General features: G+C 39.0%; 1 protein-coding gene across 3 annotated transcripts in view; it reads right to left on the reverse strand.

Moving 5' to 3' along the window:
• Positions 1 to 891: 891 nt before the first annotated feature.
• Positions 892 to 27,750, reverse strand: part of sez6b (seizure related 6 homolog b) — a 240,620-nt gene continuing 213,761 nt past the window's right edge. For 2 of the 3 annotated variants that reach the window (XM_085244805.1, XM_085244803.1), the window contains 11 exons: positions 27,178 to 27,344; positions 24,321 to 24,515; positions 23,606 to 23,744; positions 11,575 to 11,771; positions 9,604 to 9,798; positions 8,625 to 8,816; positions 6,485 to 6,679; positions 4,911 to 4,946; positions 4,006 to 4,114; positions 3,258 to 3,357; positions 892 to 1,507 (listed from right to left, as the gene is read on the reverse strand). In XM_085244805.1, the coding sequence (XP_085100931.1) occupies positions 1,478 to 1,507; positions 3,258 to 3,357; positions 4,006 to 4,114; positions 4,911 to 4,946; positions 6,485 to 6,679; positions 8,625 to 8,816; positions 9,604 to 9,798; positions 11,575 to 11,771; positions 23,606 to 23,744; positions 24,321 to 24,515; positions 27,178 to 27,344 (1,555 nt within the window). In that variant the 3' untranslated portion in view covers positions 892 to 1,477. The remainder of the gene's footprint in view (positions 1,508 to 3,257; positions 3,358 to 4,005; positions 4,115 to 4,910; positions 4,947 to 6,484; positions 6,680 to 8,624; positions 8,817 to 9,603; positions 9,799 to 11,574; positions 11,772 to 23,605; positions 23,745 to 24,320; positions 24,516 to 27,177; positions 27,345 to 27,750) is intronic. The other variant, XM_085244804.1, reaches the window with a different exon arrangement.

The raw sequence follows: 27,750 nt of genomic DNA on the forward strand, positions 1-27,750 counted from the left end.
AGTGTCTGGAATTTCCATTTATTTATTTGTATTCTTGAGCCGGGTTGTTTGTTTTGTTTGGTTTTGGCTAGTTTGTTTTGTCCTGTTATGTTGGTTTTGTTTAATGATGGTGTCAGTATAAAGCTTAAAACTCAACAAATACATGGAAGGAAAAACAATTATAGCATACTAAGTGCAAAAAAAAAAAAAAAAATGCAATTCCAATGAAGGCCACTGGATGCTAGATACAAAACCATTCTTGGCCGCAGCTGACGAATGTTCAAATAGCACAGAATCTTCTTAAAGATGGAAAATAAATACTTTATCAATTACTAAATAACATTACTAAAAGTATACTGGTTGTTATGTTGGAAATTATTGCTTCATTATTGCAAACCAATAAGTTTTGAATGTAATACCATGTTACATACAAATTTACTGGCTCATTAATCTGCTAGCATTTGATAGCTAAAGCAGCTGGAGACACAACAGACAACTTATCATTCACCTTATACTATTTTAAAATCTGCCCAAAGTCCACCATCTGAGGTGCACGTGTAATTGGTGCACTGTAATATAAAATTCACTCATAGCCTTGCACTCACTGTCCAATGACAAAGTTTACATTAGCAATAAGCTATAACAGCGTTTAATTATTTTCTTCAGTTTTTCAAAGAATTCAGAGAATGAAAAGTTTAAGAAATCCACAAAACTATAAAAGGGGCTTTAATATTTTTTTCCAGCTTGAGTCATTGTTATCAGATGTAGTTTGTTTTTAAATGGAGCTTTGGAGTTTTGGTTTATCTTCGAGCTCTAGCTGTTTCCCCCTGCTTTCAGTTTTTATGCTAATCTAAGCAAATTATATATTGCATTGATCACTGTGCTGAACATACAGACATGAGAACATCACCCTTTTAGAGAGACAAATATTCCTTCAAAGGTCTTTTATTTAAGACATTTTATTTGTCAAAGAACAGATTCAAGCAACAACAGTTTGGGGATAATCAGATAATTGTTTATACTGTTGCTTTTTTCTAACATTAAAGTGTAAAATCTTAATATACCAATGTACCGCATCCCAACAATCCGTAAGCATTGTTCCTTTAATGGTGCTAGACGACAATGTGTATAATGTACAAAACACAGCCTAACACCTGTGGTTATATGCACTTAATGGCATTGCTTTGCATTGATCCCTCTGCTTTCTGAGATGTTACTTTGCACCGAAAGTTCTCAGGATGTGAGCACAGCGTTAAAAACTGTACAAACTGCTGCTGGACGGTAACTGTTGAAGAACTAGAAAAATATTCTGGTGGCTCAGCTTTTCCAGGGGTGCTGTGGTGGCCTCTGCCAGGTAAATAAAGAAAAGTTCATATTCAGTGTAGAGAAACCAGGGTGGAGGTGTCAAGCGAGTTACCAAAGGAATAAGTGTGGGGGATGTTGAAAAGGCCAGCAGGCGTCTTATCTGTCCATTAAACACACACATACATTGGAGTCTTCAGATAGAAACCTCGTATTCTCTGGATTCCTGTGAAGACATTGCACGAGTTTGGTCAGCACTCAAAGCAGTCAGAAAACTAAACCAGTGTACACTTTAAAATGGCAGGACAGCATGTTACACAAACATGATGGACAACAATGGAAACAATTATAGTTTTTAAATTATTAATAAAAAAACAATAAATGAGCAGAGGAACTTTAAAAATGCAGATAATTTTATAGAGATGCACTACATCAGCGGTCCCCAACCCCCGGGCCTCGGACCGGTACCGGTCCGTGAGTCGTTTGGTACCGGGCCGCGAGAGTTGAGGCTCAGGTGTGAAATGTGTGGTTTTCAGGGTTTTTATGGGTTTTCAGCATTATTTTATTATCGTTTTTATCGTTAACTCGGTTTTCCTGGGTCTTTTCACGTGTGTTATGAATAAATCTTCTTTTTTTCAGTACCGGTACTAGTTTTATTTTGTTGTATTTATCCGCGACACCTTAAAGGCCGCTGCACTACATGGAACAAAATAATACTCATCAACTCTTCTCTGTAACAGAGTCTGAGCTTGGTTCACCCGAATTGTAAAACTCAAAAACCAGTTCAATTTGTTGTTATCTATGATCCACCTGACCTTTACTCACAGTTCCTCTCAGATTTCTCAGACTTTTTGTTTGATTTAGTGCTCCAAATAATTGTGAGTGATTTTAACACCCATGTAGATGCTTAACAATGACAGCCTCAACACTGCATTTAATATATTATTAGACCCAATTGGCTCAACAGCTCAACCACCACTTTAATCACATTCTGGATGATGTTTTTGTCATATGGCTTATAAACTGAACATTTGTGTTTCTCTTTTGTCTGATCATTTCTTAATAACATTTAAATTCACAATAATGGGTTCCACACCACAAAGGCACCCTTATTGTAGATGTTTTTCTTGAAAAAAGGAGTGTGTAGCCCTATAAAAAAGGCTCTCTGTAAATCTAAGACATTGATTGAAGAAAATAGGTTTCACTTCAGCGCTGTAGCTCGGCTGACAGACAGTCAGAGATCTGGCTGCTAAAAATGGAGCAAAGTAGAAGTGTAATAAAGCTTGAAAGAAATCCTAGTACATGTACCTCAAATTTGGTCCTTTTGTGACCAAACTGTTATATAGATAGAACAAATGTGCCAATATTTTAGAGTATTTAGGCAAATGAATTCACTTTTGATACACAAATGAGTATTCAGGAAGTATAATCACAAGAGTATTTCACAGGAGGATCGAGGACTGACTCACCTCATTGTTCTTCAGAAATCGGAAGCATGGAAGGTGAACAAAACAGCAACTTAGACACTAAAGGAACATCCTCAGTTGCCATATGTTATTGAAGAACTAAGTGTTGAAAGCAAACGTTTGTTCTTATTTATTAATCACAGGTATGTTACTGTTGCTTCTCCTAAAGGAGATGGTATACTGAAAACTTGGGATGTGTGATCAATATATGATGTTTTTCTCTGACAGTGTCATAGTAGCAACTTTCAGTAGATCTTCCACTCTTGGATTTGATTCAAATCATCGTGGAAAACTTTGTGGTGCTGATGACCCATATTGCATTATTCAGAGATACGCAGCCTGCTATGTAGCCTTACCTTACTAATATAATAAGGGTAGATAATATTAAAATAACATCCATCAGTATACCACAGTACAATGCAAGTGAACCACAAAGTGGTTCTAAATGAATGGAGGGCCATTAGATTTGATAGCGTAACAGACTGACAGCTGTGGGGAATGTTGACTCACCATTGTCTCATAAACTGAGTTATAAAGTGTAGACTCTCCAGTGATATTTTCATATGGTAAGTTGGAGTACAGAGTGAGTCTTAGTGGCTTCCTCTGGAACCTGAGCACATAGAGAGAAGCACACATCAATTAAAAGGAGACAAAAAGAATTAAAAAACAAGAAAAACCCAACAACACTAGTTTGTTAAAACAGCTACTGTTTTCATAAGCAAGCGCTTACAGAGATGTATGTGCATAAAGAACATGACCTTACGTGCTTTAACTGAAAAACTTTATTTTTTACCAAACTCTTATTACTAATGATTATCTTCCACAAAACCCCAATTCAGGTATAAATTAGAAGTGTGTGTTTGCTTTCTGCACCAGTTTGAGGCCACACTCTGGCCTTTTGCTCAACATTGTTCTAAAATCCATGATACTAATTCCTTGGCAGGTCCTTTCAGCTAAATATATTTTCATTTGCTTTCAGTGCATCCCAGTCAGACCAAAGCCCCCCAAATCTCCTTATTTGTGACAGAGTTCAGAAATTTATGTTACTAAAAGCTTGCATGCACATTGCATGACTCTGCATTTGCACTGATTCTCTCATTGCATGACAAAGAGAGGCTGTAGTATTACTGTGCTGGAAATAAGTGCTTATTCCAAAAATTGTAAAGATTATGCTGTGTATATTTAAATTCTTTTCTCTAGTCATAATGTAATTTATTCTTTTTTTTCCAGCAGCATTTGTCAACTAATTTGGACATACTTTAAAAAATAAAGGTAGAGCCCAATGATGAGGATGAGGAAGAAGGTGATGGAGATGAAGACAGCCAATGCTACTTGGGCTCCTTCCATCCTTAGGTCTGCAGTAGGTACTGTTGGAGAAAAAAAAAGATTGTGAAGGTTTAACTTTATTTGCAGCATTTTCATCATGAATTCCTGATTCACGCTGAACAGTTGATATTAAGATGGGCCTACTACTTAAAATCTAGAAAGCAGTGATGTGGTCATTAATATAAGATGATAATACTGATGAATTCCTCCTCCTCCTCAGAAGCTTCATCTTCCTTTACTATTGGAGTCCTAGGGTCAGAGCCTTTTAGTCTTTGTGAAGTTTGAGAGATTGAGATTTATCTTCATTGATGGGCCTCCATGTCTTGAAATAACAATATACTTGTTTTGTTTTATTTGGTTGCTTTAATATGGATTCATACATTGACTGAATTAACTTATTAAGACCCAGAGGTTTGCCTGCTAACTGGAACCCAACCAAGTGATCACCTTGTAGAGCTGACTCCAATATTATCAGTGGTTTACAAAGTAACTACCAAGGCAGAAAGTACAGTAATATACGTTTTTCAAATGACAAACTGTGATTTGATGTCTTTAGTTTTATTATACACTCTAAAAATTACAAAAAATGCAAAAGCGTTGAAATAATAGGTCTGTTAATATGTTTGACTGCTATTACACACCTTTACACATATAGTTGAATTCCCCTCCAGTTGCCTTTATTTTTTTATACAAATTATGATTATATATTGCATATATATTGGAAATATTTCTAGCACAAATGATCCTTTAAACTGTTCATCCCTGATGGTAACTCGTTGTGTGCAGGTAGAATCAGAAAGTTTATACAAAGACTTTTATCTCTGTAGGTAAACTTACCAGCTACTCTGTGCTTATCATACTCTGTTGGGTGGGCTGAGAATACAGAAAGAATGAATGTTAAATAAAAAACAGCAAAAGAAATTAAGAAAATACTTAATAAGGTATTATTAAGTATTATTATAGTATTATTAAGTACATCACTCTGTCAACAGTGATGAAAGTTTAACAGAATAAAACTTCTTGACTTGATTACATGAAAAATTACATGTGCAACTACAGCCTAACTGAAGGAGACATTTTGCAAGCACAGTGAATACTTTTTTTTATCAACATTTTTTTTTACTTGCAATCATATATATGCATAATGTTCACAGTTTTGTGGATTATTATGAGTTTAATTCTATTTAAAATCGAATCTATCAGCTTACAATTTTCCTGGTTGGTATGTTAATTAATTTAATCTCATCTATCTAAATAAGTCAGCTCCCTTAAAGTTTTCCAGTTAAATTGCTTAAGAAGTGAGCTTTTGATTGTTTGGGCTACCTGTAGTATATCAGGATTTATTTTTTTAAATATTTTTTTTATAAATCAGGTAAAAATAAAAAACTTACTGAAGTGCATTTGGATATACTCCTTATTACTTTATTGTACTGTACATTGCAAAGATTACAGTACAGAATCCAAATGGCAGAAAACTCGCAGGATGATATTGCAAAGGACCAGATGAGATGCAAACACAAGGGCAGAGAGGCTACACCTGGGAGGACAGCCGAAACTATTCAAGACAATGAGACAATGTACGAGAATGGGAAAAATCATTACCAAAATAAACCTGGAAGCACAGAGCAGGAACTATAATTGTAAGGAGATGTATTTTGTTTACTGAAATGTAATTTGTATTGGAATTATTATAATTTTGGTACAAAATGCAACAAAGGGTTGTTGAGACCCTTTTTCTGCTCAGATATACTGTACCGTTTGCAATCAGAAAACAAATAAGTTCATTATTTTGTGCATATACAGCAGCTTGACTGTGCAACCTCTGAGACTCCTCTAGTAAAAGCAAATTACAGATGCATACTCTCACTGGAGTCCTGATAGGTCTCTCCTGCCTCGTGGTTGTTTGTTTAACATGTCCTTACTGCACCCTGTATCCCTGAGTTGCCTTGATCAAACAGCAGGCTCAAGGTAAAGGCTGCTCTTTTGTTATTTTAGCCTCCAGACTGGAACAACCTTCTCCAAATTGTCAGGACAAAAAAAATCAATTTGAAAAAAGACAGTTCTTTTTCATCTATGGCCTTTCACTGTGATTGATGTGAGTTTCTGCTTTTCCAAAACATACTTTTTTTTCTTAAGATGATCTGTCTTTCAGTCTGTAAGGTTTCATCATGGTCACGTTAATGTCATCTTTCCAGATCACGTTGCTATTCAAGGTTCATTAATACCTTTTTTTGCATTTTTTCTTTTACTTTTGTATGTTTTGAATTTGATTTAATATGGAATTTACATTTCCAAATATAACCTTTTTGCTTCTGGCTTGGCCACAACCAGTTTTTCTGAGCTGTTTTCCTTCACATGATCTTAAAAAATGAATTGACAATGTAGAAACAAGTCGTGCTGCAGTTTTCTACCTTTGCAGACAGGTGGCAGCCCACTCCACTGGGACGGGTGTCCAGGAACACAGTAGAGAAGAGGTTCACCCAGCAGCTGATGGCCATTCTGGCAGGAATAATGCAGGGTCTCTCCAGCCTGGAAGTGGAGCTTATTAGAGCTGGGCATCCCATAAGTGGGGGTTCCTGGATGATTGCAAGGCTCGAAGGTCTCAGCTGAAGGCAAAGTAATAAAAAATTATGGTCACAACTGTGTAATTAATTAACTCCATGGCAGGTCACAGAGTTGTTGTTAATTAGTATTTCTAACAGAATGCCATTATTTAATCAGCAGGACAGGTGGAAAATTATATTGTCAAGATTTCAATTAAATTATGTTGGTTATTCAGAATCTGCAAAGAAAGACAGCATCTATTATTGTAACAGCATCACTGTCACTCTTACGATATTCACTAATAACTAAGAAATGACAAAATTTCTGTCCTGATGGGAGTTGTGTCCTCCAGGATGACAGTACCACCATTCACAGGACACAAGGTCTTAATTAACGATTTGAAAATGATGAAAACGAGATGAATCATATCCTGTGTTCTTTGTATTCCCCAGGTCTAATTGGAGATTTAATACACACTGAAGCTTGTTTGGTCTGGTCAGGTGTCCTGCTTGGGTTCTGGTTTTAAACAAAATTGGGTCATTAAATTTAGCATTGATGAAGTTAGTTAGAAATCTGTAAAAGTGCAGTGAATGTCTCTATTTCTATGACTAGGATATTATAATCTGAATAGTAAAAGACTTAAAGTAGTAGATGATACTAGTTCAGACAATTTTAAAGAAGGCCTTCATACCAGTTTGAAACTAATAAGCAGGCTTAATACTTTCCGTGTAGATAAAGCTTATATTTAGGGTTGGATCAGGTGACCTTGGACCATCGTAGTTATGTTGCCATAGGCTGAGGCTGCTGGGGGCTTCCTATGCTGTGCATTTCTTTTTTTGTATTAATACATATTTATACACTACTATTACATTTACTCACTAGTAACTATGCAATTCTGACTCTTTCTCCCATAGAGTACATTTGTCCTGTCTCCCACTGCTCTCTTTTTCTTTCATTTCACCACCAACTGGTCACGGTAGATGGCTGCCCTCACTGATCCTGGCTATGGCTGACGTTTCTTTCTGGTAAAAGAACGTTTTTCTTTTCCAGTGACATCAAGGGCTTGCTCGCAGGGGGCAATGTTGGGGTTTTGTCCTGTTATTTAAGGGGATTGTATATGAAAGATGGACATAATGTTGCAGATGAGCAGTCCAGAGTTCACTGGTATGATGCAGAACATTTGCATTTGCACTGTTTCTCTCATCTGTACCTTGGGCCTCACAGTTAGAGAGCTGACTTCTGTCAATGAATGCTACATACACTGAGTGGTCTTCCAATGGACTTGTGTGTTTCTTAATAAGAAAGGTAAGAAAATCCCAGAAAGTTGATTCTGTTCATCTGGATGCAGCATTTTTCAGTGAGGGTGTTTCTTCACTCATCAGAATGACTTCTTCAGTCTCAGCTGACAGGTGACAGCAGTTCTCCACAACCTTATAAGCAGTGTTGCATAATTACTAAAACTAACTCCAAATGTCTAACAGTTGTCACAACCACAACAACAACAACCTCATTTGTTATTAAAATACAAATTGTGATGATCATTGATCAATGCTGATTACTACAAAGAGAGTTGGGGAATGTCTGCAATCACATCTGTCCATCAGAACTGTTTTCTGTCATATCCAACAGGCCTTGCAATACTATATTATCCCAATAGATCATTGCTCTTAGAGTGCCTGGTTTTTTTGTGTTTCCTAAAATTTCCGAAATTAAAAGTAGGACCAAAGGCACAGCCGTTAGCTCATGTCTTGTGAAGACTGATGCCCTCTTTACTTTTCATTTTAGGCTTTTACAGTTTTTTTTTTAATTCACAGTTTATTTATAAAACTATAGGCTCTCATTAAAAGTGGCACAAGTACAATGGCTACATGCAGACCCATAAGACAGAGCTTACATATAAAGCTTACAAATACCTTCACACACCAGAAAAATCTCCTCATGAAGTCTGTCTACTAATTTCAGTCATCTACAGTAATTATTAAAAGGGAAGGAAAAGTGTGTACGTACGCAGGCATCTAGGTAGCTTCTGGCTCCACCTGGGGCCTGATGATCCCCGACTGAAGCAGGTTAGCAGGCTGTTTCCAGACAGAGTGAAGCCCTTGTTGCAGATATACTGAATAGTTGAACCTACGGTGAAATGAGTACCTGACAGCACCCGTCTGCTATGCTCCACCTTTCCAGGGTCAGTACAAGACACCACTGGGAGGACAAAGAAACAAAGATTGGTCATTACTGACCAACTACTGACCAGCATCCCAGAAGTGCTCATTGGGGCTGAGGTTAGGACTACAGAGAAGCCATTCCATAATCTCTACTACAAATTCTGGAGCTTGTCCCTGATAAACTCTGCTCTGTGGGGGCGAGTGTGGAGTTGAGATATGGGATTACCACTGGTTGCAGAATCTCATCTTAATAGCTCTCCTCATTGAGGTTGCCTTTAGTGATTGTTTTACCAGTCAGGGAGATGTCGTCCCACACCATCACGTCTTCTCTACTTTACAGCCTGTCTCTGATATTGTAGTTACAACTTTGCCTTCAATCTGGAGATAAGAGAAGGGCTCACTCCAAATAATTCTGCAGATTGGTTTTGTGGAACACCAGCTTGAAGTTGCACTGTGACACAAGCCCTATCAAGATCATTCAAACATGGCATGCTTGAAGCAGACATCAAGTGACCACTGTAGCAGGGTCCATGCTCACAGGTGGTCCTAACCTGGGGTGATAATCTAAAATGTTTGGAACTGGCAGAGAAGATTTGGCAAGTTTTTCATGGGTGCTGCTCAAACCATAAATGTATTTTTCACTCACAGGTGCTTTAACGCAAGGAGTCACTGCTTTCCTCTGTTTTATATTCTATATGATTAACGGATTAATTAGACAAAAACACAGATTAACAGTGAGACAGTTAATTGTTTATCACTAAATACAATTTTTTTAGCTGTAGCTCATCTGGACTATTGAATTTTGACCTATACCAATTTCTCACCTCTTTCACAGCTCGGGAGATCGCCACTCCAGGTGAGGTCCCACTGGCACATGAGTAGTTCGGAGCCTACCACCTGATAACCAGGGTAACACTGGTAAGTCACTACGGTGCCCTGAACCAACTCAGGGTGAGATGTACTCTTCCAGCCATTAGAGATCTCAGGGAGCTCAGGGCAAGTGTCATTACGAGCTACTTCTGCAGGAGACAGCAAAAAGAAGAAGACAAAAATCTGATGGATGTAAGGTTCGACTGAAAGGTGCTTTACAAGACTTTAAAGTTCTTTCTATCTTTTACTAATGTCAGTTAATCAGTCTCTCTACCTTTTTATGGCCTAATTATGGCTAAAATAATGTTTGAAGATACTGTTTTAAATCCAAAATGTCCATGTAAGGTGATATTTTTGCATAACTTGGAGAGAAACTGAGAGTGTTTAGCTAATACATTAGTAGGCAATTTTTTGGCCCTGCTCAAGATGTATGGATGAATCTTGTAACTCTGGGTCAGTAGTGATTTTTGTGCTTGAAAAAACCTAGTGGTGGTGGGTGGCATTCCTATAACAACTCCATTTAGTACTATGTTCCTGCAGTAGTAAATGTGTTAGTTCTTTGGAAATTAAAGTTATCTAAACCTATTGTGGAAAAGTTTCTGATAGGACTGGGATCATCTGGTACACACATGCTCCTCAGAAGATTTCACTGTAAATAAAATGATCTGTCTTTTTTTTTTTTTTAAATTGTCCATTTAAATTTGCTTTATGCTTCTCACCTTGCAAAAACAATTAAACACTGTAAACTTAAAGCCACTTTACTGATGATTTCTATTCTCATTTCTTGTCTATGCAACAAGAAATAACATTGATTCTTATAACATAAAAAAGTATTATACATTGGTATTGTTTTCATATGTTAGACAGCTGTGTGCTGCTGTGTGTTGAGCAACATTATAAAATTTTACAGAGACATCAAAGTATGTATGAGGTGGACTCTAATTCCTATTGTGCACAAAAGAACATGCAACCAGCGAATTCTGTGCAGTGTCATTCTACCATTTGGTTGGTGGTTTGTAGATGTGGCTCATAGCACATAAAACATCTAAAACCTGAATATCTTAATTTGTCTTCAAAGCTTAGACTCAGTTGTTGACAGTATTTTCCATCATTTTAAATGACCTGTTCTCTGGGCAAACTGCCATACCTGATTGCTTTCCTCTGCTCATTCCTACATAACAGCACTCTTCTTAGGAGTCTAATTTCACCAAACACGCCAACGTAATTGCATCTGGGCACTAGACAAGCAGAATTCTCCAACACCTGTCTGTTTTGATGTCTTGTGTTTACATTACTCCAACATGTTTCATGAACCGATTGTAACAAGCTTTCCCTTTCCTTTGCTGGTAATCTGTATTCCGTAGCTTTCCTTTTCCTCTGAATTTATTAGCTCTTATCAGATAAAGTGTGGTCGCTGTGGCATGGTGCTGCACTAATGACACATTCTGTCCAAAACTAGGGATGGCCTCTCATTGCTTCCATTTTAGGTGCCATATCAGCAAAAATGAATTCAAACTTTTTCTTTTTGCCCAGCTTTTTGCTTAATAATAAATATGTGTTAGAGGAAATAAGTATGACGCTGCAGCTGCAAAAATGCATTGACAGGAGCGTAAGTTTTGTGGGTGATCCACTAAAAATGCAGCAACATCATTGCAGTAATGACAAGCATTCTACCCACTCCTGAGATGAGACACATAGAGGTGTTTTGCATTGTGTAGTGATCCCAGTGTCAAAATGTGACTAAAAACCTGAAACACTGCAAAACCACTACAGGTTTCACTTAAGGTTTAGCTTTCAGACAATGTCATCGTTTGAGTTTAAAGAAAAACCTTCAAAACCAGTGTACAATGTATCTGGTTTAAAATTCACATGTGGAATATGGCAGAATGAATATGAGCTGAGGCACAATTGTGCCTAAGACTTACCAAAGAAGTGGACCACAAAACCATTTCCATAGCCATAGACGTTAGTGGCAGGGTCAGACTGAAACTGGATGGTGACATCTGCAGTGGAGGTGTAGAGCTTAAAGCGGGACTTTGATCCTCCATACTGACCCAGCAGTTTGGCTGTAAGGTCATCCCCATCATAAAAGGTCAACAGGTCATTCTTCCCGATATTTAACCTGAAACAAAAATACAAAGAATAAAGTTTTATCTCTGTTAGTGATATTTAGTATTTTATTCTTTTTTATTTATTTTTTTGAAGGTACTTCATTCCTCCTCTCTTTGGCCTCACCTTTAAATTGCACCTTCTCCACGATAGATTTCCGACAGAGCTTAATGTTAATGGTAGGCCTCATAATGTGCTCATACATTTTTAAAATGACAGCAATTACTCAAAGAGAGTGAAGACAAATGTGAGCCACACAAAGGTTACATATTACTAATGTAGAGTATTGCATTATTCATCAGGGGCAGCATAGGTCTGGTTTCTCACTGCAGAGAACAACATCAAGATTTTAATGTGACATTAGTCTAAAGTAAGGTCGTGGTTGATGAACAGAAAATGCGCACTTAAAGTTCACAGTAGACTGAAAGTAAAGCTGCGACTTCTTTTTTCGGCTGCTTCTTTTGGGTCACCACAGATCATCTTCCTCCATCTCATCCTATCCCTAGCATCCTCCTCTGTCATACCAACCCTCTTTCACTGTATCCACGAACCTCCACTGAGGTCCTCCATCCTGGAAACTCCATCTTCAATATCCCTTGTCCAATATATCCACTATACCTCCTTTGCACATGTTCAGACCATTTCAGCCTTGCCTCTCTATTTTAGTTTTTCAAAACACTCAACCCATTTCTAATTCTGTCCATCCTCGTCACTCCTAATGAAAATCTTAGCATCTTTGACCCTGCCACCTCCAACTTGGCCTCCTGTCTCCAGACTATACTTCCTTTCATTCTTGCTCCTATCCTTTTGACACTCATCTCCACCCACCTCACCCTAGAGTGGGTACAGTGCCCTTGCTTCCTCACCTCGCTTGTGCACTGTACATTGCTTTGAACTGTGCACAACACTCTGCATTTAAATTTATCTACCTTCACTATCTCTACTCCTTACATGTTCACCATTCTTCCTTTGAATACTTTCCTGTTGTTCCTCATTCCACCATCATGTCTCCTTGTCCCCTTGTGCTTTACAAACCAAAACTAGTGGATTCTTCCTTTTCATTGCAGCAAGTCAGTAATAAAGCTTGGCCCTGACTCATCGAAGAATTAAGAAAGCGGAACCGGCTGTCCGCTGGGATTGGAACGATGGGAGAGGCGTGAGTTTCTCAAAATGGGCTCATTGAGTCAGCACGGATAAGATCTTGGAGAGGCTCCGGCTGCTGTGAATACTCAGAATAAGATCTCTGACTGCAGACTGGATACATCTCAGAAGGGCTAGCTCGGAATAACATCTCTGGGCGCAAATTGGATGACATCTCGGGGAGGCACACTGCCGTGGGTTCTCAGAAATCGGCTCCTTGAGCACAAGAAATGACAACATCACAGAACGCAAGTATGGCAAAGCTCGCGGCTCTCCAACGGGAGATTGAGAGACCAGTGTTGGACTGTAGAACTGCTTTGAAATTCATATGAGCTGTTTGCACTAAAGTAAAAAGCACCATCACTTCATGCGGATACCCCTTTGGCGCCAGCTGCGGTCTCAAGGCTGGAGCTGAACAACAACACCCTGATAACGACTGTGTTTCGTCTGTTCCCTCCCATTCCATGCAAGGCCACCTGGGTTGGCTGGAAGACTCTTTACTTAGCCTAGCAGGGCGAAGGACACTGTCTCAGCTGAACTCTGGACACATACATATACACTGATATGCACACACTCATCCCCCCTCCCTTTCCAAACGCCTTCGACACTTATTCCCTTCCGATGCTGACGGGGATCAAGGAGACCAGCGCACAGGCTGCAGGCCCGGATGTACTGTCTAATCCGGCTGTCTCTCACCCTTTACCCACCCCTGTTGCTTGTCATGTGTTTCTTTGGTGTATTAAGAGTTTTTTCATGTGCTTTGTGCAGAGGTGTTTTTTCTGTTCTCAAACTGATCTCCCTGTTGGAGCTCAGTCTGGGGGGAGTTATTTTTTTCTCCTTATCTTTTCACCTGTCCTCAGACATCCTGGTGAACTTCTATCGTTGCACCATCGAGAGCATCCTGACCAACTGTATAACAGTCTGGTACGGGAACTGCTCTGCCTCGGACCGGAAGGCGTTGCAGAGGGTCGTGAAAACTGCCCAGCGCATCGCCGGAGCACCACTTCCTGCCATAAAAGACATCTACAGGAAGCGGTGTCTGAAAAGGGCTGGGAAAATCATCAAAGACCCCAGTCACCCATCACATGGACTCTTCACCCTCCTGCCCTCTGGGAGGCGCTACAGGAGCCTCCGGACTAAGACCACCAGGTACCGGAACAGCTTCTTCCCCACAGCTGTCAGACTCCTGAACTCTGCCTCCTGACATCTGACCCACGTTAACACACGGACTGAACATACACACACCCACAATGGACAACTGTACCCTCAAACACACAATAATAACATGGACTGAACCACCACTCACAACCACTAGCACTTTATATAGCCTCTGTAGGAATTACAGTATATCTCACTTATCTTAACTGCACTATAGCTCTGTGTAAATAATCACTCTGCACATTTGATAATTTTTAATCCTACAACTGTTTACAACTTGCATAGTTCCCATTTCTGTATAGCTGTATATCCCAGATTCTGTAAAGTTATTTATTTCATATTCTGTATAGTTTTTCATATTTATATCCTGTTCATAGCCTGTACATAGCCTGTACTCACTACAGCCTGTACATACTTATAGTTATAGAATAACAACATACTTCATACCGTGTACATTATAACATACCATAATAGACCCATTTCTGTAATATACTCACATATCTATATTATTGCTAATATATATTGTAATATATCTATATCACTAAAGCACTTCTGGATGGATGCAAACTGCATTTCGTTGCCCTGTACCTGTGCATGTGCAATGACAATAACGTTGAATTCTATTCTATTCTCATGTGGTGCATTTTCCATTGTTATACCTCTCTGACCTGTCTTCCCCATGTGATGTTTTGTGTAATGTATGTATGGTCGGAGGGTAAGATGGCGCCGCCATTGCGTGCAATAGGTCGGCAGCCTTAACATGAAATTTCCCCTTGTGGGACTAATAAAGGTATATCAATGCAATTCAATTCAATTCAATTCAATAAAGAAGCATGTGTTGCTTAGAAGGCAAAGAGTAAAAGCAGACAATCTTTCCTTGTTTTTTTACATAAAATCTATTGTTACAGCTGGGCGCAATATGAGAGTGACCCTGTTAGAGCCTTTATTTAGTTTTAGTTTCTTCGTTTTCCATTAAGTTATTGGTTATTGGCCAAATACAGTGGTTGAACTAAAATCAATTCAGATAGTAACTAAGTTTTTGCCTACAGCATATATGATACTTCATCCACATAGTGAAGTCTCCAAGCCCAAGCTAAGATAACACTGCTGACATTGGCAGCTCTTACATTATTAGTTCCCATTAGATCTTCAGTCTATAACTGTTACACAGGATGAAAAATTCATTCCATAATGAATAAAGAGATCGTATGTTTTTGGGCACTCATACTCCTCCCACATAACCCCCCCAAGTCTCTAATCTTTAAAAACAGTAGTGTGAACTAGTATGTTATAGCCAACAGTCAGAACAAAAATAAAATTAATGACGTCTTGAACCTTTACAGAAGTTTCACGAGACACACAAGACGTTGTTTTTCAGCTGCCTCAGGTTGAGTGTCAAAATGTTAATGGTCAATAATGCAGAGATTTCCCTCTAGGAGAAGATTGAGTTAATATTGTGGTGAATAACTACAGTCCCTCGCTTGAAAGGCACAGTGCCTTTCATTTGCACTGATTTGACCAGAGCTGGAGCTCTTTTAAACCTCAGGGCTATTTGAAAATGTCACCTGGGGTTGAGCTATCTCTTTGTAGAAGGAAGATTTAGAGCATGGAAGAAATGGCTTAGCCAGAATAAAGCCGTGACATGCTCTTTGCTGTCGCTAATTAATCACCAGTGGCTCCTGATAAAACTCATTAGCCAGCCTGAGATTGAGCTATTAATCACTATGGGAATGCTGGAAAATCAAATGTTCAAGAGGCGTGGAAAGAATCGACACATGGCAATGCCTAGAAAAAGATACAATTTTCTTTCTCTTTCAAGGAAATGGTGGGAATGTGACTGAGCTTGTGAACAGATGATAATATGATTGTGGAGTGTTTATTCTTCCACAGGCAGACCCATTTGTCTTCTCTCAGCTGTAGAGAAGCTGAGAAAAGAAAAATGGTCACACACAGTCTTAGCTCTTGTTATTATATACTTGTTAGGACTTCTCACTGAACAAATTACATTGCAATAACGCTAACTGTAACCCACTAAACTTAGCAAGGCTTGATCAAGATCCAGTATTTACCAGGTTTCAAGCTTTAGGATTCTAACTGAGAAACAAGAGTGACAGCAATGACTGAAGTTTTTTAGTGGCACAAATCAGTCACATCCTTCAGGATTTAACAGGGAATAATCCTCAAGTGGTCTCAGCAGGTCTTTCTAATCCATTTATATTCTAAATGATAATTCTAGCAATTGTTGTGATTATGACTGTACATTCACACAGACTCAGAAAAACATAATCCATTCCTCTTGACATCCAGTTTGTGTAAGCAGGTTTCCCATTAGGCAGTCACTAGTAAACTGCCAAGTGGCCATTGTCACACAGTTTAACATGAAAACTGCAATAGTAGTTGGTAGGTTCAGAAAAATGAAATACAGATGGTTTTATTCTATATGTTACTATGCTGTTTGTCCATTGCTTATCTCACAATGAATATTAAAACAAACGCACAGTTTCTTAGGCAGTGGTTGCTAGACGACTGAAGACCAGTGTTTGGTGTAACATGTTACACCCATGTTACTGCGATCGCATTACATTTTTCAGTAGCGGATTAATCTAACACATTGCTGTACTGATTTTAATAATTACATTACAGTTACAATTGTGTTTTCACCTGTTTTACATTACTTTTTCAGTTATCTGCAGTCAGATGCACAGAAGCAGCTGAAAACACACAGTAACAGGAGGAGTAACTGTCATGGACGAACCTTCCTCTGCACCATCAACACACAGAGGGAGTGGCAGACATGTGCTACCTGTGTGTCTGTGGCTAAGATTTATTCTCAACTTTAATACTTTATAACCTCTGGCCAGACTTATCAGGACGTCCTTGGGTTTTGTATCATTTGGGGATTTGAAATCTTGGTACATTTAAGTTTAAAGATTTATATAAACTTTACCATTATGCTAGTGTTCTAGTTTTGATTTGGTATTTGTTGAATGTTTGGTTCCTTTATTCTTATGACTCTCAGACAGTTTTATCTCTGCTGATATTGAGTTTTCAGTTCACTTTACGATTAACTTTCTGGTTATTATAGTTGAATTTCAGGTTTGCAATCCTTAGTTTTGGTTCAAGACGTCACTGTTACTAATGATGGTTTTTAGTTCCCTCAGCATTTTCCTACATGTTTCTCCCTCTGTCTCGTTTCTGTGTTCTGCGGTCTGACATTGGATGTGTTAGTATTCATCTCTGCATCTGTTCTCTTGTTTATTCCATGACTTTGTTTCCATGATGTTTCAGTTCTGTGTTTGTCTTTGATTATTTCTTCCCATGTCTGTGTCCATCTATCTTATCTCTAATAAGTCCACTGTTTGTTTATATTCCAGTCTTCCCTGTATTCATTGTCAAAATGTCTTTTATGCTCCCTCTGTTTATACTCCTGTGTGTTTTTATTCCTCAGGCGTAAAAGGCTGATGCAGTATTGTCATCACCCTGCCAGATGGGCAGGCAGGTGGTTTGGAAACCAACATTGGGAAATATGATAACTCATTGGCTAGGTTTTCACTCAGGACAGTCCAGTTCTTGCTCCTCACCATTGTCAGTGGATTTTGATATTTAATTTAGATTGTTAAGCCACCTAACACTGACTCCTCATACATAGGTGCCTTTTTTATGCTGAATGAACTCATGGAATTAGTTAAGCCTTTTGCTTTTTAGCTGAATCAACAAAAATGCTGAAGATAACAGTTTGACAGACAGAAAATTGTATCTTTGCAACACAAACGTGACTCCCAAACTTTTCGTATTCACACAGACTCAGACTGATGTGCCCTTAAAAAGAACTGAAGACAGTGTGTAGGACAAAAGAAGTGGCAGGCCTAAAACACTACTTTTACCAGTTGGCAGGTGAGGAGCTTCATCACAGCACTGTCTTAGATAAAAGGAGAGACATCACTTTACTTTGCTACGTTTTTTTATGCCTATTTTTCACTTTGACGCTTGTCCTGACAGAACACCGCTGACTCCTGCTTACCTCAAAAATATTATTAAATTTGCAGATAACACAACACTTGTGGAGCTCATCTCACATGGTAATGAGACCGCCTACAGAGGGAAGTGCATAAACTGGTTGAGTGGTGCGATTTCAACAACCTGACACTAAACATCAGAAAAACAGAAGAGCTCATTACACACGCCAGGTGTGTCAATAGGGGGAGCTCCTGCCACTGAAAATCGAAGAAGTGGGGAGGGTGTCCAGCTTTAAATTGTTATCAGTAAAAAAATATTATAGATATATATTTACATATATGTCTTAACTTGAATCATATTTCCTACATCTGGTATTTTTCTTTACTTTTATTGCAAAGTTTTGCTTTAAATGTATTGTGCACCACATTTACGTTTTCAGGGGGAAAATTACACTAAATTGATTGAATTAATCTTCAGGAGTTAAGCTATTTAAGTCTATTTTTATTCCATCATATGTTGTTTTTAATCATTTTAAATTCTTATGGTATTTTTTATTTCTTAAGATGACTTTTTTTTAATACATAAAGGGTGTGAAAAAGTGTTTGCCTCCTTCCTGATTTCCTATTTTCTTTGTATTATTGTCACACTTTAATATTTTAGAGGATCAAAGAAGTTTAGATATTAGACAAAGATAACACACGTAAACGGAAAATGCAGTTTGTTTATTGAAGGTGTTTATTATTGGGGGGGAAAAAACCCACATGGCCCTTTGTGAAAAAGTGATTGCTCGCTAAACCCAATAAATGGTTGGGTCAATGTTTTCCAGAGCTATTCACACACCTGTTCTGAATCAAGAAAACACTTTAGTAGGACCTGCCTGACAAAGTGGAGTAGACCAAAAGATCGTCAAAAGACAAACATCATGCTGCTATCCAAGGAAATTAGTAAAAAAAAAGTAATTGAGATCTCTCAGTCTGGAACAGGTTATACAGCCATTTCTTAAGCACCCCAGCGAACAACCAGCCATGATCCACAAATGGCAAAAACATGGAATAAAACAACATCCAACATCTTTGTTCATTATTTAAATTTGTTTGATGATCTTAAACATTGAACTGTAACAAAAATACAAAACAATAAGAAATCAGGAAGGGGGCAAACACTTTTGCACACCACTGTTCATTAAAAAAAATTATTAAGCACGTCTGCAATGCAGCTTTCGTTCATTCAAGAGAGACAACACATTTCATTAAAAGTCACATGTAAAAACAAGAAAAGATATCCTATTCTATTCTACACCCAGCTGTCCTTCTGTATTTCTGATGAAGCCTCTTTTTTTCATAGTATCATGTTGTAAACAATAATATTATTAAGATCTTTCATCAGAGACTGTATACAATATCTTTTATTAGCACACCAGTGGCTCCAATGAACTGGGCCTGGTGCTCTCTTAACTGGGTGACGATTGGGGGAGCTGTCACTCAAGAAGTGCTCCAGCTTTGTTCTTGGGTGTAGCTAGTGGCCATTCTACATGTGCATTGTGCTCCAATACAACTGAGCTGTTTTCAGCCCCACTTTTTCAGTAGATCAGTTGAATGAGTCTCTAGCAAACACTAACACGGTAACACTAACACTAGCAAATGAACTGATCTTTGGGGTCTAATGCATTGAACAGTATAAATTGCACAGGGTGACTATACCCTAAAGACTCTCACTTTGGAGAACACTTTGAAATTATGAAGAAAGACAGAAGTGTAATTTTCTGTTATTAAACTAAAACCATTCTTTTAAAAATATTTTATTCTCATAGCTTGTGTCTTATCCATGTGTATACAAACAGATAAGTAAAAGCTGCAGAGAACAGTGGTTTGAAATTATTTTTAGCAACTTTGTATCCAACCAGCCAGTATTTTAAGTGAAAACTAATGTTTGCTAGTTACGGATGTTTGATTTAGAGTCTGTAGAGTGGTTAGAAAAAATGTAATGGTATTCCAGTCCTCCAATGCCCTCCTGCCATTTTTTTAATCTCTTGCTCTCTACCTTAGCTCTTTGTGTGTGTGTGTGTATGGTGTGCACGTATATGAGTTAACCACACTATACCTTACAGGGGAAGGCTCCTCCTGGGATCTCTGCCCTCGTCCCGTGCATACGAAACGTGTCTGTCTGTGTGAAAAGTGAGGATTTTTGCCTTTTCCTGCATTTTGTCAGCTCAGTGCAATATTTGCCTTAAATAAAAGTGAACTAAAATTCTTACAGAGAGTCAGACTGACCCAACATATCAAGGATCATTACTGTTGATGAGAGCTGATTCTCTATCATATCGAGACCTTCTCTCCACTCCGTTACATATTCCATTTGTACGGGGTGGAGAGATAGTGCCTCACTCACAGAACCAAGGTTACAATGTAACCGTACGGTCTCTGGCTATGACACAGATATCACAAAGCTGTCTTGAATAGAAGACTCCATGGTGTCACATTTGGTTACAAGCGTGTGCTTGCAACCATGTGTGCTCATTCACATGGTAGTCATTTTGAATTTGTCCCCTCAAGTCAAACTGTTTAATACAGTTCTGCTGTAACATCCTGAGACATCAACTTGAACTCTGGTTCAAGTTTTTTTTCTCCAACCAAACCAAACCAACACATTGATTGTATTGGTGGGAAGAGCACACACACACACACACACACACACACACACACACACACACACACACACACACACACACACACACACACACACACACACACACACACACACACACACACAGGTGCCTCCCTGCTGCTAAATTAAATTCTAATTGAAGTGTTGCTCTTTGACACTGTAGAGTACTGGGCTAGTGGACAACTGGGAGCAAGGATGGACAAGGAGACAACCTTATAGTGTAGAATAGTTAGAATCACGCCTAATTGTACAAGAAGCTTTAATGTAGGACATCATTATCAAACACAGGCTGATAATCATATAAAGATAAGTCATCACTCGGCATCAAACACTGATGAGATAAAGTTTCAACAGTTTTAAGTTCCCCTACAGAAAGAGAGGACAAGAGTCTGTGTGATATTATTCATTTTACTTCCTTCAGTTCTCTTTAATGACACTTGTACTTCCTCCTCTTTCATTTGAAAGCCATCCATGAAACTCATTTATTGATAATATCTCCCCCTCCATCAGAAAGATGGAGCTGGTGATATGTATATGTACACATATGCACAGGTGCGCAATGTGAGGAACCAATACCCAGGGACCATGTTAAAGGCCTCATTTATCTCTGTACACCAGAGATAAGCTTAGGGAGAACAACTGCTATTGATAAACCTGATATAAATGCTCAGGCACCTGCTGGCATGTGTTCAGATGGGGGAGGAGTTGTGCTAGATTAGATGTTAGTTCCATGGATTTGGTTAAATCCCATGGCCATTCTCTGGAAATCTGGACCACAGTATGTGCTGACACCTTTAGTTTGAGCTACAGATTTTTCACAGATTATTCCCGTTCACTGACACTGACACATGTAACAATGTGCCTGAGAAAGTCTAAATCCCCAATTATCATCCCAGAAGTGACAACATACAGTAGAAACCACAGTGATGATTCTTCAGGAAAGCGGGGGAGCAACAGGGGTTTTCACAGCTATCTGCTTATGACATTTACTTCATTCTAGTAACATTCAATCTGTTGTGACGATATTTCTTATTGTAGCATCCAACAACAATCCAACAAAAGTAAATTTAAAATAGCTGATGTTGCATTTAATGTCATATGTTTTAATCCTGCCACCTTTCCTGAGAGAATATTAAAGGATCATGTGGAGTTTTTGACCATTAACAGTGTTAAAACAATGATTTTTATCAATTAGGAGAAAGCTTTAAACTGGTATTGGATTATGAATTAGAGAACCAGATCAGTGAAGAATCAAGCTTTTAATTTCAACAGCAGTAATAAATCAAATCTGAATCATCAGAATGATGATCTCACATGTAGCTAAAATAGCAGAAGTGAGTAACTACATTGGGTCATTCGGTGCCTTTCTGACTTTATACTATGTCCAGACTTTAGACCAGATTGTAATATGCCAGACAGCTAAACCAAGGGTTAGGGGAACAGAAGAAGCCCGTGTCATATTATGGAGAACACGTGTTTCAGGTCCATGCTTTATAGTAACTTTATTCTTAAAACACAGATTTGGCTGCCAGGGAAGTTTTACTTTTACATCACCTGCTCAGCAGCAATAATTACTGATGTTTGCAAACTCCCTCTCAAAATCCAGAAGAAGCCATTAATCAGTATTTCTCAAAGTACAACACAGGTGGTGCTCAGAGAGAGAGAGAAAAGCGGAGCTTAAGATGCATCCGATGCAAATGAGCCCCCCTTAATTTGCTTGCAAATGGCAAATGATTTTCTATGGCTGACTGACTTATCAGGCCCTGACAAAGCAGGGTGTGCTGTTCTGTGTCTTCACCTTGGCACCGCAATCTCAGGAAACAAACACTCTCATGCTGTACACTTGCACCCTGTACTCCACACATTTATTTATTTATTGTCATTGTCAAGAACAATGAAATTGCGTTTGGGGCTTCCATACAACCCCAAAAAAAGAAGAAAATAATAAATACCCCCTAAAACCCAAGTGTACATATTTAACCCAGTGTGACTCCAATGCAATAAGACAATCCTTAGCAATAATGTTCGTAGAAATTCAGACAAAGACCTGAGAAACATGACAAAATACAACAATGCAACCCATTCAATATTATTGTACTGTGAGATATGATATCAGATATGATAGTTATCTATTTAAGAAAGAGGGGGGGGGGGGGCAGGAGGGGGAAGAGAATAAAGATATGATGCACCAATGCAGACCAGTTCATTGCTATTAAGAAGTTGGATATGGTTATTGTCCGTGAGAGGGGGGCAGAGAGTTCAGGAGCCTCACAGCCTGTGGATATAGGCTGTTGGCCAGTCTGGATGTTCTGGCCTGTATAGACCTGTACCTTCTCCCTGAGGGCAGAAGATAGAAGATATTAATAAAGTTCTATCTTATCTTATCTTAGATGGAAAAGGTGGCGCGCAGGGTGATGTTGGTCCCGCAGGATACTGTGCACCCTCCTCAGACAGCGAGTGGGGAAGATATTACTGATCTCCGGCAGACTTGTTCCAATAATTCTGCCAGCTTCTTTCACCACCCGCTGGAGTGCTTGCTGATCGGCCTTGGTGCAGCCATTACAAGAGTGCAGGGTTGGGGATTGGGGGAGGGCTCCTAAACAAATCCCTGATATAATTAGTTTTCTCCACTGCACCTAATTAACCTTTGTCTGTGTGCCATTTACACATCTCATTCACAAGCTGAGCATTCGTTCATTAGCTGCCTGTTGTGTTTTTAATGTGTTTTACTAGTCATGGTGAGGTAGCGCTTTGTTAGTGTCATACTGTTTCTGTGGATGTGTTTGAAGCCTGGGACTGCTGTATGTATCAGCAAAGGAGATAAAGCAAGTTTTGTGATGATTAGATGCTGCTTTAGTAATGTGGTTTTATGCTCATCAAAGGCCAACGGAGTGAAATAGATTGAACATGTGGAAGATGGATACGTACACTTGAATATCTAGCATGATCCTCTTGTCCTCCTCAACGTGGATTCCCCAGATACAGTCCTGGCCTTTATCATAGGATTCAGGCCAGTTGGGAGAGAGCACCACACCAGCTGAGTCTGTGATCTCACCACTGCACACAGCTGGAACACAAACACACAAAAAAAAACATGTTTACAGTTTAAATCTCTAAGTCATCATCAGAGATCGCTCTGTCCCTTTTATTTTGGGGTGTGTAACAAGCAAATTGGATGCGTGATCTCACTAAATATAGAAACAGAACAAAGAATTTTGTAATACAAACAATTAAAGAAATGAAGTCTGCTGTCAGTTTTGTATTGCTGAGAGTCAGTGTTTAATTATCTGTCATCCTGGGGCCAAAGATGTCAGTGAGCCCCCCGAGACTCATTCTTATATAGTGCTTTTTACAACATGCCACATTCACTATGTTTTAAGTGCTCACTAGCTAACATTCAGACACATTCATATCTTGCCCAGGGATATTTGGCACGCAGACTGGGGGAGCCAGGGATCAAACCACCAACCTTCCGATCAGTAGATGATCTGCTCTACCTCTGAGTTCAATCCTAAGTGTTAAGATGGGTGTATCAAGGGGAAAGTGACTCAAAATGGACAAAATTGTTGCAAAAATGTAGAAGATGACAAGAAAGAAGCACAAGTAATCCAAAGATGCATGTCAATAAATCAGGCATACAAACCTCTGCAAGCAGGCTCAGTCTCATTCCACTGTGGATTGTTAGGATCCATGCACTCAATGGTGACAGATCCCTGTTCCAGAGTATACCCCGGGTCACAGGCAAACTCCACCACAGCTCCTACTGACCAGGTGTTGTCAGTGCTGGTCATGTTACCGTACTTCACAAAGGGTTCATAGCAGTGACCCGCTGAAAAAGCTAGAGAGATGGAAGTAATGTTACAAAAATAGTTGTAGGAAGGAGTTAGAATCCATCCATCTATTCGCTTCTGCTTATCCTTTTCAGGGTCGCAGGGGATGCTGGAGCCTATCCCAGCAGTCATAGGGCGAGAGGAGGGGTACACCCTTGACATGTCTGTGCGGTACACCCTTGACAGGTCGCCAGTCTGTCACAGGGCTAACACACAGAGACAGACAACCATTCACACTCACATTCACACCTATGGGCAATTTGGATTAATCAATTAACCTATCCCCACAAGCTGCATGTCTTTGGACTGTGGGAGGAAGCCGCAGTACCCGGAGGGAACCCACGCAAACACAGGGAGAAGATGAAAACTCCACACAGAAAGACCCTGGCCTGATGGTGGAATTGAACTCAGGACCTTCTTGCTGTGCGGCAACAGTGCTAACCACTGTTCCACCGTGCTGGAGTTAGAAGCTCTATTAATAAATAATAAACAATTGTTTATATTTGCCCTTATATATATATGTTCAAAATCCATCTTTTAGAGTGTGCATGTGTCAACCAGCACACAGCCTGTTTCAGTTGCTGCTTTTTCTCTTTAGTTTAACTTTTTTCTTACTAATTTTCTTACTTTTTTCTTACTAATTTGTTTGTCCTTTACTCTTCACTCAGATGAGTGTTCATCTGTATTAATAGCTTTCTTTTCTACATCATTTTCCTAGGGATTATTAAAATATTCTGATTCTGAGATCAAATGTATTTTGTTTATATTTTCTTAAAAATGTGATTTTGTTAAAATCATATTGCATCTTTCACTAGATTTATTTCAAGGTCTCTTTTTTCAAGTGAAACACAGAAAAGAAAACATTAGTTAACAGATAGTCAAGCTTCATAACAAAAAATTTTTAAAGACTGATGCAAAATAGTGAAAAATATTATATTTAGTTCAGTAAAGCTATGAACCATATTTTAAATTTTACCTTCATCTATGTATTCTGTGGTAACTTGTAGGTTTTGACCCGTGTCTTAAATCAGCCAAACAAACAAACAAAAAAAAACAACCAGTTGTTTGTCAACCAATTGTTTGTTAAATCTTTTTGGGCTTCCTTAGCCATTAAAAGATTGGTTTTAATATTGCATGCTCAGTGAATAACTCAGCCAGCAGAAACCCAAAAATGAAGAAGAGAAGCCATCATAGGACAGGCCCCTGCATGGTATGTACCACCGGCAAATAGAGGAAGTGACTGACATCCAAAAATCCTACTGATGGCTGGACAAAGCTGGACTGAAAGACAGCACAGAAGCACTAATCAGGGCAGCACAGGAACAAGATCTAAGTACAAGATCCATAGAGGCAATGGCCTACCACACCAGGCAAGACCCCAGGTTCAGGCTGTGTAAAGATGCCCTGAGATAATCCAGCACAAAACAGCAGGGTCCAAGATGCTTAGCAGGCAGGATATACGTGGAACACCGTAGCCAAGCGGCCGGCATAGTATACAGAAACATCTGTGCTGAACACCCCTTGGAAGTCCCGAGGTCAAAATGGGACCTTGGGTGGTTGAGAATGACTGGGCTAAGATCCTGTGGGACTTCCAGATACAGATGGACAAACTGGTGATGGCTAACCAACATAACAACATCGCTAACGTACAGTACATAGTAGTGGTAGACAAGCAGTAGAAGATGGCCGTAGTGACAGATGTAGCAATGACCAGTGACAACAACATCAGGAAGAAGGAACATGAGAAGCTGGAGAAGTACCAAGGGTTGAGGGAAAAACTTGAGAAGATGTGGAGGGTGAAGGTAAGAATGGTCCCAGTGGTAATCTGAGCACTTTGTGCAGTAACACCCAAGCTAGGCGAGTGGCTCCAGCAGATCTCAGGAACAACATCCGAGATCTCTGTCCAAAAGAGCGCAGTCCTAGATTAAAGGTCTGTCAGGCAGTAGTTCCCCATTCGCTCAGATTCCATGGCGGCCAAAATAAAAACAACAAAAGTGGACTGATATTTTGGTTTATTGTGGGTTTAGATTAAATTAAGTTAATTAGGGCAATAGTGAGTGTGGATTTCTTTAAATTGCCACTTTGTTGTGTTTCCAGATTTTAATCACAACATTTTTTAGTTTAATTTAATGTTATTAATATGATATTAAATGGAAACATCCATCCATTCGCTTTTCAGGGTCGCGGGGGGCGCTGGAGCCTATCCCAGCTGTCATAGGGCGAGAGGCGGGGTACACCCTGGATAGGTCGCCAATCTGTCGCCGGGCTAACACAGGGACAGACAACCATTTGCACTCACATTCACTCACGCATTCACACATATGGGCAATTTAGATTGATCAATTAACCTATCCCCACTAACTGCATGTCTTTGGACTGTGGGAGGAAGCCGGAATACCCGGGGAGAACCCACGCAAACATGGGGAGAACATGCAAACTCTACACAAAAAGACCCCGGCCTGATGGTGGAATTGAACTCACAACATTCTTGCTGTGCGGCAACAGTGCTAACCACTGGTCACCGTAAATGGAAACAATAATTATAAATAATAAGAAGAAGAAATTACCACATTAGTACATTCTTGTTTCTTCATTGTTACCCTACTATTACCACTTTATTATCAGGCTGTAATAGAAAGTGCTATCCAACTCATCATGCATAATTCTTACCTTGATACCTAATGGCTATGCCAGTCGATGTTCCTGTGGCATCTGTAGTAAGCTCAATGAAGAGCTGCCTAGATGTGCTAAGGAGCCCTTCATTAGGCAAATACTCCACCTCATAGGAATCATACAGTACGGCTGCATTTATGCTGTTGCCATTCTTGATCAGGAGCCTGAAAGACAGTGAACAAAATTTTATTTACAGGGTATCTTATTTAACAGAATGGAACTTTTTGACTCCTACTGGCTGTTCTTTATCTGTTTGCATCCTTGCCTACAATTGAGTATAAAATACTGATTAACGTAACATATTTGAATGATCTATTTAGGCTACTTTGTAAATTAAAAGAAAATATCAATTTGCATGTTTAAACATATGTACAGCAAATTATAAACAGATATTTACAGCATTTTTCTTTTCAATTTGCCTTTGTACACCTCCAGTTGTTTAAATCAAACATCTGACTTTTCTTTTATTTCAGAGGGTTTAAGAACAATATTGCATTTTCATACATACTCCCTATTTTCAGACACTCAAAAGTAATTTAGAAGAACTAACATAAAAAAAATCATTTATAG

The sequence above is a fragment of the Mchenga conophoros genome, linkage group LG14, assembly GCF_057382185.1.
Source record: "Mchenga conophoros isolate Kocher_MC1m ecotype Shallow Benthic linkage group LG14, M_conophoros_male_GT1.1, whole genome shotgun sequence".
NCBI classification, from domain to species: domain Eukaryota; kingdom Metazoa; phylum Chordata; class Actinopteri; order Cichliformes; family Cichlidae; genus Mchenga; species Mchenga conophoros.